The sequence below is a fragment of the Chroicocephalus ridibundus genome, chromosome 3 (assembly GCF_963924245.1).
Source record: "Chroicocephalus ridibundus chromosome 3, bChrRid1.1, whole genome shotgun sequence".
In the NCBI taxonomy this organism is placed as follows: domain Eukaryota; kingdom Metazoa; phylum Chordata; class Aves; order Charadriiformes; family Laridae; genus Chroicocephalus; species Chroicocephalus ridibundus.
In genome coordinates, this window is record NC_086286.1 from 16702494 (window position 1) to 16721247 (window position 18754).

Below are 18754 nucleotides of genomic sequence, written 5' to 3' on the forward strand. Positions count from 1 at the left end.
AGTGAGATGGACAGTTGATAGATAACTGCTAGATGAGTGCTAATGCAAACCCCAGCCTTGAAACTCAGTCATGTTTTCTTTTGTAAATCACACACAATCAGCTTGGATTTCCTTAGTGCCCAAGAAATACCAGAGAAAAAAAACCAGCCCCCTACACCACAAAAGCAGCATTCTTACCTGCAAATTTGTATGTTGCATTTTGTCAGCTCTAGGCTAAAAGGCAGCTCAACTTGAAACTTAATTAGACTCAGTTAGAGAGGTAGTAGCTTGTAACAGGTCTTTATTCTTACAGGGTTCTGAAGGCACTTCCAGTGAGTAACAGAACAGTGGACATATGGAAAACATCCATAAACCTGGAATAATTCCACTGGATTTCAGCCCTTAAATCTCAATGCAAGCTGGACACCCGTACCAGATTTCCTTACGCTCTTCAGCCATCTAAAGCAGCCACATAGTATTAAAACTGGAGCTGGACTGATCATTTGAAATTAATTTAACCAGAACATTGATGAGCTACAGTTTCTTCTGCTGATTGTATGTTGATCATCAGCAGTTTGTATTCTGCTTGATTTTCCCTTCTTTACCAGTTCTACAAACAAAGGCTTTTCACTAAAGCTTTTAAGATCTGAAATTTGAGCAGCGCAGATCCTATTGCACAGTTGTGATCAGAGTCCAAGCCGTGAAGAATACCAGCAAGCTACACTGCAGATGCTGGTTTGCTTAGGGCAGCGTGGTGGGTTGACCCTGGCTGGCAGCTAAAACCCTACCCAGTCACTCCCTCCCCCCCTTCCTCCCTCCCAAAGAATCAGAAGGGTAAACGTGAATAAAACTTGTGGGTCAAGATAAAGACAGTTTAATAAGTGAAGGAAAGAAAAAAAAACAAACCTAAGTAATGAAAGGCAGTCACTCACCACCTGCAGACTGATGCCCCGCCAGTCTCCAAGCAACACCTACTATGGAAAAACTCCCCCTGGTTTTATTGCAGAGTATGATGTTATATGGTATGGGATATCTCCTTGGTCAGTTTGGGTCAGCTGTCCTGGCTGTGTTCTCTCCCAAGATCTCACCCAACCCTAGCCTACTCTCTGGGGCAGCAGAGTGAGAGATGGAGAAGGCCTTGACACCCTGCAAGCACAACAATAACTAAAACATTGTTGCATTTTATCAACACTGTTTTGGTCATCAGTCTAAACACAGCACCAGACAAGCTGCTATGAGGAAAATTAACTCTGTCCAAACCAGACCCTGTACAGGCAGATAAGAAGGGACCATGGGCCTAACTCCAGAGACTGCCAGTCTGTTGCCAGTCCAGTACCTCTGGTATTCCATGCAACAAAAACTAATACTGGGCTTTCTCTCTGTTCAAAACATTCAGTCTTCACGGAAAGTTTGGGAAACTGAGGAAGGGAAATGAAGTAAACTATCCCAAGTCACTTCTAGAAGCAGTAGAAGGGATTAGCGCTCAGGGCTTGTCTTGAACCACAGTCCTCCAATCTTCATCCATCAGCTCCATTTTCCTATTGCTTCACTGGATAATCAAAGATCTCTGAATTCAGTTTCTTTTACTACTGAATTAATACATTGGCATGTTGTAAGCTGAGGTTCCAAGCACTGATGCTTTGTGTTGTTATCTCATGGCACTTTGATGGTACAGAGAGAGGATGAGCACAAAATACCTGGAAATCAGACAAGCAGCAAGGTAGGGACAGTAAGACTTCCCCCCAGCCCAACTAAAACCAGGTAGATTTGTTCTCACTGAAACATGGAACTCCTTCAGGAGGGAAGAGGAAGGTTAAGGTGCTTTTTTGGTCTTTTTTGCATAGCCTTGGTTGGCTCTTTGAAAGGCAGTAGTTCTAGCCCTGAGTTTCCTGCTTTAAATCTAATTTTCCCAAGGCACAAGAAGTGACTTACCTGGAGATCATAAAGGCTGTCACAAAGCTCAACAGCCAGGATTAGAACCATATTTCATACTTTATCTTCTGCTCTTTCAAGTCAGTGCAAAATACTACCAAAAAGCATTACCACCAAATGACATTAGGGCTTAAGAGGTATAGGCATAGGAGCCCATCTAGATACACCTATCAATGTCACGTATATCTGTTCACAGCATGATGATAAATGTTTAGGCAAGTAACAAATACAAAGCAAAAAAGGTTTGTCTATCTCCAGTGTATTTTAATAAGTGAAATAAACCTAAAAGTATGAGTTGGATTTCTAGCAGCAGTTAACCTTTCCCCTGACATGATGCAAGGTCTCTTTGCAGGGATGCTAAGTCGAAGATTTACTAAATGCCATATTGGGGCTGATTCTAGAGACTGCCAGCCCATTGCTTGCTTATATAAAGCTTCCCAGGAGTCAGGCTGATACCCTCAGGCTTCTCTGAAAACACTGCTGATCCACAGGGCTAATCTCACTTCTCGGACCATGAAACAAGCTGCCATCTAGGGGTTACGGCTGATGGATGCATGAGACACAGTCACCAGTTTGCCAAGTGGCTGCTGCTCCCCAGGTCTGTTCGGTGCTTGGTGGCTTCTGAGCCTGCAAGAGACCCAGCTGAATGATGCTACTCTCTTGTAGGGGACACTATGCCTGATGTCACCTTCCCCATTGCCTGCCTTTCATTACCCCCAAACAAATTCACAGTGATCACCTTAGTGCATATTTTGGAATAGGAGGGGTCTGGTATAGCTTTTGGATTTTACAAGATGCAAGACAGCTGAAAAGTTGGTCAAATAACTTCTTCTAGAAGATATATCCCTGCAGGTCCCATGGGTCCATGTGCTCAAGCACACACACGTGTAGTGAAGTAACTGTTTCTGCTAAGGCAAAGAGGAGCATTACCTGTTTAGAGAACTGTGGCTGTCAGCAGAACAGGTATTTTTGGCTTAGGCGGAAAATAACAAAGCTAGATAGGTCTGAGGACCTGGTCAGAGTGTACCTGCCAGATGCTGGACTTCAAAAACCGATGCCAAGTTGTTAGTCTCTTTAACTTTTCAGAATTTAAGTGCCAGCAACTGGGCAGTCCTGGCAGGCATGGTACAGGTGTGAACACGTTAAGCTGCAAGCTCTTGGGATCTCCCTTCCCTTGTAGGCACTAGACAGGGAATTACTAGAACTGTCATTGCCAGTGTGAAAAGTAGGTGTGATATTTCCTGGTTCAATTAAACAGAAGGAGCCCTAGGTCATTGCCCTTCTTTGTGGAATGGGTCCATTCCATTTTAATACTTCCCTTTGTTTCCTGTGCAAAGACGTGACATGGAAACAATGCCATCTCCCACCATGAAATGACAGCTTACTCCAGCCCTTCCATAACAGAAGCTCTTGAGGTTTGCACCAAAGGAGCTTGATTAAGTTAGTAATCACTGCAGCACACAGAAAGCATTTATACCTTGTGACCTTTCGTAAATAAAGTTATACTGGTTCTGCCTCTAAAGCCAGGGAGATTTACACACACAGCTTTCTCCCAGCACTGAGGGAGGAGAAACTGAGGCAGTGAAATCCTGAAAGCCAGCAATTTATTCAAGAAGGGATGCTGAGAGCACTTGAAGGACCAAAGCTTGTGGTATTTTACCTATAGTTTGCAGCACAGGTAACAAAGGATAGGATTTTCATTAAGCACCAGCATTTTTAGATACACAAACTGTACTTTTTTCAAGTGCCATTGATGGTCCTGCAAAAGTTCTCTCCAAGAGTTGTTGCTACAAAAGAGCTGTGTGTGCAACTCTTGGTGATTCACTGCCCGCTACCTCTTACTGTGGTGGGATCTGCTCTGAAAGGCAGGCTGGAAAGGACCTTCCAGTCTTCTCCTATTCCTAATATCCCTTCTGAGTTCTTCTGTCCTATTCTCCTTTGGCAGTCACCTCACTCCCACATAGCAATGGCACCTGACATGACCTCTAGTTAATCACTTATCTCCAAAACCTGAAGAAATAATATCTGCCAAGTCTGCCTACACTAAAAGACTTTGGGAGAGACGTACTTTGTGACCCAGGGTTCCCTGCTCACAGATGTGACTGGTGTAATCCCAAAGCTTTTCTTCAGTACTTCACATCTTGGACTACAAGACACTTGGGAAGCAAAACCAGGTAATATCCTTTTTCCTTTCTCAGAGTAGTCTCTAGTTTTAAGTATCTCCTCCGTTCCTTCAGCAGCAGCACTTTATGGGAGTCCCCTCTTCTGTAGTCAGGAAATTGGGAAACACAAATATGACACAATTACCTTCAATTACCAAAAATATTACTTTTATGGAAGAAAAGTGAAAATTTGACTTATTCCAGATCTGAAGCAGTGAGAGACATATAGCGAGATTATAGGGGAGTTTTCAGTGACCAATGCTCACCCACGGCCTTCAGAAAGGAGAAATAATCATGTTAATGCCTTTCCTCCCAGCTTCACTGCAGTTTATATCCTTTAATCTCACACACTGAATCCTCTGTTTGCTTGGGCTTTGGAGATTCAAACACCCCCATGTACAGTTAGCACTGAGCAGGACTCCCCCATTACTTGCTGGTTTGATCTTGGCCACAGCCATGAACTGCCCTGCCTCTGTATACACAACATGTAGGTGAGTCAGACACAAACTCAAATGTGCAAGACGGCTCCACCCACGCTGTCTGCAGAAGACAAACTCATCCCCAGACATAAAAAGTGCAAAGATAATTCAGTGTTTTCCACTTGATTCCAGGTGACGTTTCTTAGCATCCCTTGGCACATCTCTCCTTGCACACGAGCCTCACTCCCCAAAAGCTATTGCGATGCTTGTTTTGCTGAGTCCAAGTCTCCATTTGGTCTCCAAGGCTCTTCTACCTGTTTCCAGAGAGATTAATATATACTGTGCATACTGAACTTCTGTAGGGCCCATCACAGCACTCCCAGTATCCCTCTAAAACATTTCAAGTTTGGTTTTTTGCCATCTCTTTTCTTTGAATGTGTGACCACCAACAGGCCAATACCAGCTGCATGCCTTGCAGACAGCATCCGTTGTTCAACCTGGAGCACCATGTCCTTATTTTCATTTGAATGATTCTTCTCCTGTCCCATAATACACAAGGGCCCCCAATGGTTTTGCATTTGAGCTCCATGTGGTGCATCTTGGCCGCGTGTAGCAACGTCTCAGTGCCCACCCCTGCTGTGTAAGATCTGTCCTCTGGCAGGTCAAGACATCACCATGTCCCAGCGCTGACTCAGGGCTGTGCTCTCGCAAGGGTTGATGACAAGCTCTTTGGTACTCTCATTCGTGTCCCCAATCGTCTCAGTGTCCAAACAAAAGCGTGAAGCTATATGTTCAATGTGTGACCCAACTTTACCCCATCGCTGAGGAGAGACACACAAGAGAGAAGAAACAGGGGTGAACAAGCTTCCTCCTCGTTACGCGTTTACTGTGCTGTTCCAGTATCAAGAGGACAGTTGTCACAAAGCCTTTGTGGCCTGATTCTGGGAAGTACAGAGTCCCCAGCCCACACCCAGCAGAGCACACGCTGAGCATTTCTCCCATGAGAAGCATACTCATTTAAGCTCAGTCTCTGCCTGGCTTCAGAAAGATAATATATTACTAACAGCTTTTTCCCCAGGTCACTGGTTCAAATGCCAGCTCGATGATTAACTGCAGAGAAATTTTAGCATCTGCTGGCTGACTGGCAGCCCGTGTGAACTAAATTGCCAGTTTTGGTTTGACTTCTGCAGATAAGTATCCAGATCACCACCCGCACTAATAGACAACCTTATCAACACAGTCATTTAAGAGGCAAAGGGCTGAACAGGCCATAGTCTGTACTCCCAGATAGACTGTGCTTCCCAAATGAAGTCAGAGCACACAGGCGATGTGACGTGCAGTAATACTATTCTGAGAGAAAGGGAACTTCAAAGCAAATGAGGGATCAACGGAAGGGCTCACCTGCTTGTTGTCACCTTCTTTGCAAGGTGACAACAGCACCTGGGAACCGGGGAAGAGGGTGTATACGGACAAGCACAGCTGCTGCTGGCGGACTTGGTGGTTGTATGTGTACGTCCACTCCTGCAAAGAGGAAGAAAAAGAAAAATGTTGAGAGATCAGAGTTGATTCTTGGTATTCTTCTACCTGGAAAGCAAACATTTTGTCTTGGATCCTGCCACCTCTGAAACCAAGCACGAACCTCGCTGACTTCAAGAGGCACCAGGACAGGTCAGTAGAATGTTTTAAGCCTCCCCAAAACCGCATGTGTCACTGAGGGACTGCATGTACCAAGGAAAATACCTACGAAAGCTGCTGAAAGAAAACGGTTCACAAGGCAAAGAATTTCCCAGAACCGGGCTGTGGCTGGGGAACAGGGTGATGGAAAATATGGCAAAAGAGGCAGAAATGTGCAGCCACACAATGTGCGATCCTCTTTTTCCAAGGAAGAGCAGCAGAAATGCTTTGTGACTAGCAGTGGGAGAGAGGAGGTGATATATAGCTCCTATTTGCAATTCCCAGGGTTCTGTTCCCAAATATCACAAAAACTGGGGGTAAAGCTCCCCTTCATATCAAAGGAGTGGCACCAAACTCCAAATGTTTGCTGTACTGGTTTGCTGTGACCACTGCTATTCCTGCTCCCCTGGGCTGTCTTGGAGGTTTTTTCTCATGCTGTTTTTCATGTTCACCTGCTCTTGAACAGCTCCTCAGCTCCAAGAAAAAGCCGTTGGGGGAACAGAAATTCTTTGTCCCGTGTAAAGCTTATCATACAACAGGGGCTCTCTGGGATTATCATCTTTTCCACCCATGGGAGAAAAATAAAAGAGGCTGAGAGTTTGACCAGGATTTCCAATTGTGCTGGAGAAAGCATCACGTATGTACAGATATGCTGCTTAGCCCAGGAGTATTTCACAGAAGTTTATTCCACTGTTTATTCCAGTTGAACATTTTCTGTCATTCACCTGTGCTCATTTTACTTAGAGCACCTCCTGAGGATCTGAGGCTGTCCAGGCAGGGACGTCTCCCTGCTATTTGTGTGTGGACACGAGCAGGCAAGGGTTGCTTTGGCTTACGGGAAACCACAAACCATGCTTTTACATGACCCCAGAGAGTGACTTCTGGAACAAGTTTTTAACTTATGACTTTGTGTGGGTGTTAACTTTAAAATTAGGAAGAGCAGGGCTAGAAGGGGTTTCCAAGGGTCTCTAAGCCAGGGTGCAAAGCAGGATCAATTTAGCAAACATTTCTTCACAGAAAGGGTTGTCAAGCATTGGAACAGGCTGCCCAGGGAAGTGATTGAGTCGCCATCCCTGGAGGTATTTAAAAGACGTGTAGATGTGGTGCTCAGCAACATGGTTTAGTGGTAACTTGGCGGTGCTAGGTTAACAGTTGGTCTTGATGATCTTAAAGGTCTCTTCCAAACAAAATGATTCTATGATCAACTCCTGTTGTGTGAACAGCTCTGAGACAGAAGTCAGGCGAGCAGCAGAGAAAGCAAATGCAAAGCAGGTTGCCAAGCTGTGTCAGGGCAGGTGAGTAGGACTAGAGGGCAAACAGCAGGCTGGCTTCACTAGCAGAGGGCAATAACCACGCTGGAGAGAGCAAGGCCAGGGAGCAAGACAGTTTCCACAATAGGCCCCAAGAGCCAAGGCAAGTGCCTTGACAGGGCACAGGCTATAAGAACTGGGAGAGCTGCTATGAAAGAAAAGGTGCAAAGACAAAGCAAAACAGTTGAGAGCTCAGATACGGAGGAGTCAGAGGTCCAGGAGGAGTGAAATGAGCAGGGGAGTTGGCAACGGAGAGAAGGCAGGGCTCAAACACTTTTCAGTTTAGGCTGGATCTGGAAAAATGAAGGGCAAAAGGTGCTCTTGGGAGACTGCAACCTTTTCTGAGAGCCGGAAGGGGAAGTGAAGAATGGCCGCCCTGATCTCAGAGCTGAGATGCCTGCAGCTCCCACTGACTTTGAATGGTGGAGGCTTTGGGTTGCATTAGCCTGAGTTATTAGACCAGGGAAACTCTTCCACCCCTTTGGTATTTATCACCGTCAGCAGCTTTAACTCCTCTCCTCATCTTCAAAACAGATAGCTACAGGCATTTAATTCCTGGGAATATAAATCCCATTTCATTCAGGTTCTTAACCACCTGGAAGGGAAAACATGCTTTTGCACAGCAGACCCAGATCCACAAGGACTTCACGCTGTGATCCTCACACCCCACATTTCTTAGCCTACTACTCCCCACCAGCTAATGGAAATCAAACCTGGCTTTCTGAACAGCCTGCCTGCAGCCTTCTCAGCGAGAGCTGCCTAGGATTTCGGCACATAGCAAGCATTCATTTTCAAAGCCGCAGTCTGCACCCAAAGGGCCTTCTGGCAACTACTTCTTCTTTGTCAGACAGAGCAGAGTTTACCAGATCCTACAGCGAACACATTCCAGACATCCCAACCATGCATGCTGTCAGCTGCTATGTAAACCACTAGCCTGGGAAATCAGGTGCCAAATTAGTCCTGCATCTGTGAAGAACCAAGCCCTACGGGGCAAGCTCCAACACCTGTTCTTGGCATCCGTGCTCCTACAAGCTGCTTTGAAAACGTGCTTTACATTTTTAACCAATTGTTCGTCATTTTAGCTCAGGACAGGGCTGGAGCTGCACCCCTGAGGCTCCTCAAAAGCAGCAAGTTGATCCTGTCCTGTAACTCGTGCATATGTTGAATCCCCCAACTAACTCAGGCCATGGGACCTTTTGTTTTTTTGCTTTGACCTCTTAACCTCCTCGCTTCACTGAGGCACCTCAGGGAGGACTGCTCCTCTCAGAGGCTCTTCACACTTTTTTTCCAGGCCAGGCTCTGTTCAAGCCTTCCCAATATTCACATCCTCTCAAGGCAGGATCACCCTCTCACTCTGCAAAGCACCATGGGATGGACAGGGTGGTGGTAACCATCTCTTCTAAGCTGTTGTTCATCATAAGAAGTGAGGCCTTCAGAGCTGGATATATGTGTCAGTTTGGTAGCTGACATCAGACCCTCCCCTCTCGCCCCCAGGGCTTTCCTGCTGCTGTCCTTATCTAAACCGACATATTTTCACGCAGCTCTTCTATTTTGGCAGAATGGCTTCTTATGGAAGCCAGTCCTGTTAAAAATGTTTTATCCAGTTCTAATCATGTCTTGTCTCTTTTCAGCCCTAGATGAAAGCCAGAGAAAATGATGCAGAAAATGAAGAAATTCTGGGGGGAAAAAAAAGGTCACTTGAACACCACAGAATCCATGAAAAGCTTTCAGCTAAAATACAGGCAAACAGCCGTGCAAATTTTTATCTTACCCCATCTCTTTCCTTCTTTGTATCAAGTGGGATGAAAATTCTTGCTTTTTTTTTTTTACACCATAAGAAACTACTTTATCTTCTAAACACTGGCACACTGAGCACTCACGTGGCCAGCACAGCAGTAACAACAGCAGAGCTTTGCACCCCGGGGGCTGAGGTGAACGGGGCAGCCCAGGGTACTCCTAAGAAGATGGAGCTAACATGGCTTCAGGGACAGACTGGCCACAAGAGATGCCAACGAGCCTAAGAGCAGACCCCTGGCACCAAGTAAAAACAGACACAAGGTGAAACTGAGATCGAGATTTCCTGCCTTTTCAAAGACAAAGCAGCTCCTGATGAAGTGGTCATGGAACAAGGAAGAAGAGGGTGGAATGGGAGTGCAGAGCTACCAGCTGCACACCACAACAAGTAATCTCCCTCCTCCAAGGCCTTGGATAACACTAACACCCATCTGAGGCTTGTCTCTATTTTTCAAGGCTTTAGCATCATTTGTGCAGGCACCTGTCACTGTTACTCAGCATCATTGTGAATTGAGGAAATTATTTTAAAATGCGACCTTCAGCTTGGCGTAGCCTGGGTGGCAGAAGGAGAAAGGAGCCCCTCAGTCTAGCAAGGAGCAGTCCAATGGGAGCCCAGTGTTACGTGACAGAGCTGTACATGCTCTGATGCCAAGCAAGAGGTCAGCCATAGCCTAAAGCTGGGTAGCATCTAGAGAAAAATGTTTGTGAAGAAGCCGGGAATAACCTCAACCCTCAATTGTTATCTTTTTAAAATCACAGGGAAGGGCACAGGGAAGTGCCCCAAGGCACACGACTGCATGGGTCACCTAAAGATACCAAAGTGCGTCACTCATCAAAAGGCTCTGGGATGCAACTAGCTCTTACACACATCTCAGGAGAGGGAAAGCAAAGCACAGAAGGTGCCCACGGCAGCCCAGGTGCAGAAATGACACTGCTGCCAGCCAGCCTCTCTGCTCTGCTGGCTCCGCCCAGCTCCCACAGCTCCAGCTGACCTACAGCTGGGGCAGGACACGTCCATGGACGAGAAGAATAAAGACGTTTGAGGGAAAGAAGATCAGAAGAGAATTTTTATGGTTGAGATGTCTCAGGAGGGACACTGTCAGGCTAGTCTGGATAGATGCAAAATGTTCTCCAGAGAAAGTGCAGATCTAGTCAGCCCACAGAGTTCCTCAAGCCAACTGGGGTAAGCTTCAATGCCGCATAAGGCAGATTATCACATTGCATTTCCTTCACAACAAGAGTCAAGCACATGCCACCCAAGTGCAATGGCAGACACTCAGCTCCAAGGCCCAGATATTTTAGGGTACAGGCCAGATATTTTGGGGTGCAGTCCTGGGAAACGGATGCTGTAACCTTCCCAATGTTGCCTCACTTGTCTAGGAGATCACTAACTTTACTTTCATCTTGTGGCTACTGCTTACACGTGTGTGAGTATCCAGGCCAAAGTGTCTTCTGCTTTTTTATCTGAAGTATGTCAGGTTTATCCTGTAACTGCAAATGATTTAAATACATTCCAGAGTCATCTGTCTATTCCAAAGATGTACGGACTAATAATATCAACTGGCACTTAGTTTGACAAAAACCCAACAACTCATGTCTTCATCGGACAGACCAGGACAAAATTATGACCAATTATTTTCCCTCAGATGCATTTCTGTTGTGAAAAACTAAAACAAACAGTTCATTTAGCAAACAAGACACAAGACGACATAGAGTACCAAGGCTCCAGTGGGCAGGAGCGCAGGTAGAGCCCGCTGTGCCCTGGGGATGAGCAGCACTGCACAACGATCTCTGCCAGTCACTAACTCAAGAGCAGGTCCCTCTGAGAGCCACCCCAGGGGACAGAGCCTGCCCTGACTACTACCAGACCTTTTGGAGTGGGAAGGGCCAAGTGGATTCCAGGGATGAGAAGACAAAGCTCTCCTATACAAAGATGAGGGGTCTTCTTGTGCCTCAGCGCCCTTTTTAGTAATTCAGGTCTAACACCAGACACCACCAGGGAGGGTTTGTGAGATCTGCTAGGGGTGTAAAGCCTGTCTGATTTCACTGCAGTCACTCTTCTCAATTTACCCAAACTGTGGATGTGGACAGAGGGCTCACAACACCCTTCCCCTGCACTAGAAATAGCAAAAACTAAAATAAAGAGCAATTGATTGCCATCTGGCGGCTCCTGTTCCTCTCTTCTCAAACCATGGTGATATATGACAGCTCAGATCTTCTCACACCCAGTCCCAGGACTTCGTTCATGTAATGCTGGTAAAGGGCTTGGGGAGTCTAATAGGGAAACAGCCACAGACGGGCAATCAAGCAACCAAATTAATGCTACTAACACTGACAATAAAGGATACGGATGGCCAGGATATTTCCATAGTACTTACTGAATGCCAGGAAAGGACAGCTTTGATTTAGCTAAGCCTATTTTTCAAATAATGAAGCTTAGGGTAAACAGATTTGACTTCAGTATGTTAAAAGTGAAGATTATTGCTCTATTCTGGTATACCGAATAAGAAACCAAGTAGCATCCAGGACCGCTGCATAATCTATCCTACACAGCCTGGTGACTATAAAACCCCCATGTCATCCAAAAGTTCAGGTCTTGTAACAATTGTGTAATTAAAATATGTTTCTATTCACAACGAAAATTTAAATATTCTGTTTTCATTTGAAATATTCTCCATGGGTACAAGTAACAGAGAACTATCTTAGAAAGACAGGGAAAGATCAAAGGAGAAGGTTTTTCTCTATTCCTGCCTGTGTATTGAGCATAGCTATTCAGCAATCTGTTTGTAGTGCATTTTTCTGTTCCCCTGCAGAGTTAGTCCTGGATGTGCACAAGAAATGGAGTTGCCGTCCAGTGGGAAGTGTTGACCTATTGCAAACCGCTGCAGAATCAGAATGGGAAAATGAAAAGTTTGTGGCATGAAGAATTCCAAAAATTTACTGCACAGAAATGTCAAAACAAAATGTGTTTGATGGGAATGAAACAATTCAACTTGTTGGCATGACACTTCTCATTTTAAAATATCACTTCAAATTAATATTTCAGAAAGATCAATGCCATTTCATTTTGAAACGCTGGCTTGCAGCAGCGGTTTCCATTCTGGTTTTCTCAGACTTTTTTAAAAGCATCCAATTCATTGAAAGTCGCAATTGTCACTAGAGCATTTTTTTTTTCCCTTCAGCGGAGTTGACCCTGCAAAACATAATGACCTGCTCTCATCAGCTCGCTTCTCTTGCTGTTTTTGTAAAAAGTCCATGCAGCAGTGGAAGAAAGAAAAAGAATTCTAAAACCTGGAAACTAGTTAAACCAGAAGAGCGGTAACTATCTGGTACTTGCAGTTATATTCACTGTATTTTCTGAACTGACTAAAATTCAAGTAGTCATTGGTGGTTTTACCAGACTGTGAAACAGATATTATTTTTCTGACTAAAAGCAGGCATGCAACTGCATGCCAAAGAGATGCATATAATGACCTGCTTCATTTGCACATACAAATTAGGGACATTTTCAGCAGCATCTCCAGACTGGGCCTTTTATATGCAGAGCTACCTGGTTTGAATATGTAACCGTCAGGGTTAAGGATGTACAGTCAAGTGGAAGCAAGCACACCACTGCCTATTAAATTGTTTCACAGCACCCCAAAGAAGCGAGTGATTGTTATCCTCCCTGTTTTATAGATGGCAACAGCGAGAGAACTTACTGACATGCCCAAAATCACAAAGGGAGCCTGAAGCAAAGGCAGGTTTTGAAGCTGTGTCTTCAGAGTCTTGCTCCAGCAACTCCGCTGCAAGGCACATGTGCCTGCTCTTGGCTCGAACATTTCCTAGAATATGCTTTTGAGAACACTGATTCATACAGCTTTTTCTCGTCTCAGTGACATCGAAAAAAACAAGATCGAAAAAAAATGAGATCATCCTCATTAAATTCTCACTAGTTTAATGGGCAATCTAATATCGGGAGAATGCAGACTATGAAGTTATAAATACCATTGCGATTCAGTGCATTTTGAAAGAAATAAGGCTGAAAGATGAGAGGAAATTATAGTTCTCTTTGTCTTTCTCTGATCTCTGCAGATGAACGGCGCGCGGCGTTCCTGAGCAGCAGTAAGTGCGCGGCGCAGGCTAGCACAGAGGGAAGCGGTCCACCCTGTACTGTGGCTCCTGCACCCGTCCCTGCTGCTGCCCAGGGCCTCCACCGAGGTAAGGAGGACTTACCAGGGTTTAACTACACGCTACCTTAGGAAAGAGGTTGGCAGAATGGGTAATCCTCCAACAGAGCTTTAGCAAACTTAGGAAATCACCTTAAAGCTGCCCCAGAGCCTTCTCTCCAGCTGCCATCACCGGGGATAGGCAACACATCTTACCTGTGCTGTTGCTGCCGTGCCTTTGCTGCTGATGCAAGGATTTAAGCTCAGGACGGGCAACTCTTGGGCTTCAGACTTGTGCGACTCCAGGCAGCTCTGCCTTTGCCTGATCATCCCAGTCTGATAGAGCGATTCCTCGGGAATCCTGCAGGAACAGCATGAAAACAACATCCCTGGTCCCCCAGGCACACAGAGTACTCAAAGGGAAGCTCAGTGGGGTAAGGAGGGTGCAGTCACACCATTTCACCTTCAGAAAATGACAGTGGCAAGATCTATTACGAGACTGAACCACTGAGAGCGGTACATGGACAGGGACGCCGCAGAAGCAGCACTCAAGAGATGGATGGCTGGCCTCTATAAGAGGAAAAGATAAATAACACCGCATGAGGCAAACAGAGGAGCAAGGAACAGACTGTGAGCAGGCTGAAGGTCAGCCTTCAGCTTACAGGAGTGGGGAACTTTATAACAAACCGCCACAGAGCCCTGCCATTCCCTGTGAATGCTGCCGTGCAATGCCACACATGGCAAAATAAAAAGCAAGAAAACAGCTATACATCCTTTTCACACTGTGATTCTGCACTCAGCCATTGCACCAGCAGATCCCTGGAGGTATCTCCAAATTTTCTGCACCCTTCCTGAGCATGGCAGCTGATACTGATTTGAGGGACTGGATGCAATGATTTCTGGAGTAATTTTGGTGACTAAAAGGAATCCGTGCAAAAGCAGTGGTGGAAGTGCATATTAAGCAAAGCATTAGGCTAGGAGTAAGGCAGAGGCAGCTGAATACAGGTCACAAACTCCTAGAGTGGATGGTTTCACAACAGAGGAGTCTCGAGTATCACAGAACATCGTGAAAGGACTAGAAATTAGGTGCTTTTTTGGTAAGCAAGAGTCATTAAGTACTGAAAAAAACCCACCAGAGGCTATGGTGGATTTTCCACCTTGGGATACTTTTATAAGGAAAACTGGCTATTTCCCTATACCACCTGTCCCACAGGTGGGCAGGAGGATACCTGAGGAAGCGCCAAAAGCTAAGAGAAATAACTGGCACTTCGCCCCTCACCAGCCTGGCAGCAAAGAGCCACGGACTCTATAAGACTGCTTAAAGAACGCAGGATCACAAATGAACCGCGTCACACTGTGAACAAGCTGTGTTTAAAGCCAGCACGAAATTCACCGTGCCCTTCAGTGAAGCCAAGGGAGGGGGTGCCTGCGTCTCTGGGGCAGGAGGGAGGTGTGGGGACTGGAGAGGCAGAGGAAAGCTCTGTGGGACAGGAGGGACAGGCCATCCCACTGCCCTGCTAGAGACAGATGGAGATCACACATCCATACCGAAGCTCGGGATAAACGTTTTCCAGGTACCACTTGAAGCTGTGGCATTTCAGCCTCTTCCGCAGCTCCACTCTGCTCTGGATGCTGTGGGAAGAAAACGCCATAGAGATACAACGGAAATCAGGAAGGCGAGACCAAATGCACCAAAAAGGGAGGCTGGGAGAAACCCAACATTTGTGCACAGACGGCAAAACAAGAGCATCAGCAGCTCTATTTTCTGCTATCATCTGCACGAGTTTGGCCAGTCGTTCTGATTTCTGTCTCTTTGGAGGTCTCACTTGGTAAAATGGCATGATGACATATTGCCATTTTAACAAGGAGTCCGGAGTTTGGTGGATGAAAAGTTCATGGAAAAGTACAGTCATTTAAAAATAATTAGTAAAACAATGCATGCTATCCACTATATGCATTAAGCATTAATTTAATATATTAATGTACTAGGAGATTAATATATGCTATTATAAATTACTCTTAGTTTATAGGACTACAGAAGGCCTTGATTCACAAGAGCACCTAAACACACCTTTAAGTCAGCAGAAGTTAATCACATGCTGAAATACTTCTTTCTTTCATTAACCAGGGTTAAATTTCTGCTGAGGGATCATGCTGTATAGTGACGTTTTCCAGACTCCAACTCCCCTCCGGGCCAGCCTTTATGCGTGTCACTATTATGAGCTGGAATTTACAGGGCAGTAAGAAGCCTCCAGTGCCTTCCCTTCTCATAGTCTACCTGCTCTACATCCTCCTATATTTAGCCGACAGAGCTGTTACTTCAGTCCATGCCGACAGATGGGAAGAGGGTATGAATTCAGTGGAAATAGGTTAGTCACCGGGATTTCAATTTTTTTATCCTAAAAATTGAAGAGTAGCGAGAAGGAATTTGGGGTTGGATTTGGAACCCGCTGTGGTGCAAAGGAAACTTTCTAAGGAAGGAAGAGCATATAAAAACGAGAAATTAACACAAATATGTAGAGTCCTCCTGACAGGAAGGTGTTTCTGACTGTTCACAGAATGGACAGCAAACTCCCTGCATCCAAAGCACTTGCTCCTTTCCCATAAAGCCTTAGTGGGCCCAAAATTTGATGATTTTCCTGCCCCTCAGCTGCCAGTGGGACCTCTGGACTCTTCTCCCCCAAGCTCCACTCTTAAGTACTTAGACTTAATTTTTCCTTGCTTTTCCTTTCTTTCCCTGCTTACTGCAGGGGGGTTGGGACTAGATGACCTTTAGCGGTCCCTTCCAACCCAAGACATTCTATGATTCTAATGCCAAGGACAGGACATACGCAGAGGGGGTTTTCCCCCACCTCGATTCACTTCACTCACTGGGATAAACCAGCACAGCATACAAACTAGCTGTTTATATGTTTCATTGCTGTGCTCATAGCATCTGCCTACCATTAGCATTTAATTGAGCGTTACTACAGAAACAACGCAGGCAGGTTTCCACAGCAGGGCAACGTCACCCTGAACACCCACTGCAGCAGGCAGGGCACAGGCAGGGCACAGGCAGGGGAGAAAGGCACTTACTTTCCATAAGGCCTCCCCTGGGCTGCGGGACGAGCCGCATAGTAGTACTGCTTGAATTCGTCCATCCACACCTCTGCTGTGCGCTTGGTGTTTCTGAAAGAGGTAACAAGAGACAGGTAAAACCAAAGAAGCCTCCGAGGTGGTATTTTCTAAAATCCATCCCCTAATCCGTCCCACCCTCCCCCCATCCTCAACTTGGTCTTTGGCTTCATCCAAATCAGCCCTCGCTACTAGAAAAAAGGTACTCCTCCTCCCCATTACTCCAGGGACCGAACACAACTGGCCAAAGCTTGGGTGAAGAATTCACCATTTCAAACTCAGCTGGACGCAGCAGACTCAGAACTGAAGCCTCTCTTAAGCATCATCTCCCAGGCAGGCATGCCCAGGGTTTTAGTTAGTGGCTGGGATGGAGCTCTGAAAAGTGGTGCAAAATTTGCCAAAGACTGAAGGCAACTATTTCCTTTGTGTCAATCCTGTATGGACTCTCCTGCTTTCCACCCCTGGATTTCATTAAGGCAAATCTCAGCGTTCAAAACGTAAGAGAAACCACCCTGGCCACAGTGTGGTAGTACAAATGTCGGTCTTCCACATCAGCCAGGTGTCTGCGGAAGGTTTATGAACCTAAGTAAATCTTCTGTTGACTTCAGATGGCTCTAACTCTCCTTGCAAATGGCTTTGTTGATCCATGCCTATCTGCCCATCCTGCCCAGGTCAGGGGAGTCCTCCAAGCCAGGCCAGTGCCTCCAAGCTATTAATATTTGCCACTGGGCTGCGGGTGCCGCAGGGCAGGCTCCAATCCAGCTGAATCCCACATGGTCAGAACAGGAGATAGCCTGCACATGAAGCCAGCACAACACCGGAGCCTGAGCTGTCTCTTGCACTGAAGAAGAGGCTGTGTGGAAAAAAAATCAATATCTGGCAGAAAGGTGGAGTTATTTTTTGTTAACATCTCTGTTTAAACAGAGGTACCACATAGCATCAGGTTGCCAGAAGCTGCTTCTCCTCTCAGTCTATATACCACTACATTAAGTTTAAGGCTGATAGATACCATAAGGTTAATAAAATTCCAGCTCCTAATGCCTACAGATATGTTTCTCTAGAACGCTTTTCAGTCCTGTGCTGATTCCTGGTGCTTTTTTCTCTCTATTTAAGGCCAGTGCAACAGTCTAAGTGCTCTTGCTCAAGAGATGCCGAAGTCACTGTGTCTACATCTACCTCTGTACCTAATCTTTCCCAACATGCAGGATTTTTTTCTCTGACTTCCTGCTCTCATTCGGCTTTATAAGAAACATGGGGATAAGTGCCAAGGCTCACACCCGGATGTTGATTCAGACCTCCCTGAAATCCCCCTGCGCCTGTGCTCGGGGTGCAGCCAGAAGAGCCGTACCCATGCGAGCTCCCCCTGCTCCTCCTGCAGGTGATGCAACGCAGACGCTGCCTTTTCACTCAGGTTTGCAGCGACTCGGCCGGTGGAGATTCTGCCACATCCCAGCCTCTTCTGTAAGAGTCTTATTTCACTACCAAAAGCAAGGGCCCTCCTCATGACTCTCAAAGGTGTGCCCTCCTCTTTGAGGTGCCAGCAACACCCTGTGCCCCTCACTGCCACCTCTTTGAAGCACGGTGACAAAGTCCCCTTCCTGCCCCACATCCTGCATGGCTGGAAATCACATATTAGATATAATCGAGGGATGTAATTTGCACTCCCCCAATTCATTGTCTCGTTAAAACCGTGGGAAAGCTGCAGAGAGCCCGGGTCAGTGGTAGCCCCGCTGCAGGCAGCTGGGTCTTTGCAAATACTGTTCTCAGCTTATAACACTGTGAAAGCCACACTAAAAGGGATGCCTGGTGTGTAAACACACACAAATGCAGTTTAGATGAGAAACAGCCCCGCATTAAGTATAACTGCTCCCAACGTTTTTCTCAGTCATTTACTTAACAGACAGCCTTCAGCCTCACGCTCTAAAAAAGGAGGCAATCCTTCTTGACTTCACGAGCTGCTCCCATCATGTTTCCTGTGCCAGTTCCCACTTCTGGACTGCCTCCTTCCTTGCCTGCTGTTCCCAGGATCTTAGCCCATTTCAGCCGGCCATTTCAGTAGCTGATTCAGTCCATGTTCCTGTGCGTGAGGACAGGTCCCCTTCAGCTGGGAGGTCCTGGCAGGTCCTTCGGTGGCCCTACCAGCGAGCTGCAGCCCATTGCTGCCCCTGCTCGAGAGGCAGCACCACCCCAGAGGCAAAGCCACCCACTCTGACATGCTGCTC

The 18754-nt window shown here is 46.2% G+C and overlaps 1 protein-coding gene and 1 long non-coding RNA gene across 5 annotated transcripts in view; one reads left to right on the plus strand and one right to left on the minus strand.

Annotated features, from left to right (window-relative positions):
* The window catches only part of GALNT14 (polypeptide N-acetylgalactosaminyltransferase 14), a 122622-nt gene that overhangs the window by 16739 nt on the left and 87129 nt on the right, over positions 1–18754 (minus strand). For 2 of the 4 annotated variants that reach the window (XM_063328153.1, XM_063328154.1), the window contains 5 exons: positions 16494–16586; positions 14967–15050; positions 13635–13779; positions 5894–6013; positions 292–5313 (listed from right to left, as the gene is read on the minus strand). In XM_063328153.1, the coding sequence (XP_063184223.1) occupies positions 5155–5313; positions 5894–6013; positions 13635–13779; positions 14967–15050; positions 16494–16586 (601 nt within the window). In that variant the 3' untranslated portion in view covers positions 292–5154. Of the gene's footprint in view, positions 1–291; positions 5314–5893; positions 6014–13634; positions 13780–14966; positions 15051–16493; positions 16587–18754 lie in introns of those variants that run through there. The other 2 variants (XR_010070194.1, XR_010070193.1) reach the window with 2 other exon arrangements.
* Positions 6010–16484, plus strand: LOC134512629 (uncharacterized). Its single transcript, XR_010070195.1, has 4 exons — positions 6010–6160; positions 9108–10453; positions 13345–13470; positions 15547–16484. It is a non-coding gene; the product is annotated as an uncharacterized LOC134512629 (long non-coding RNA).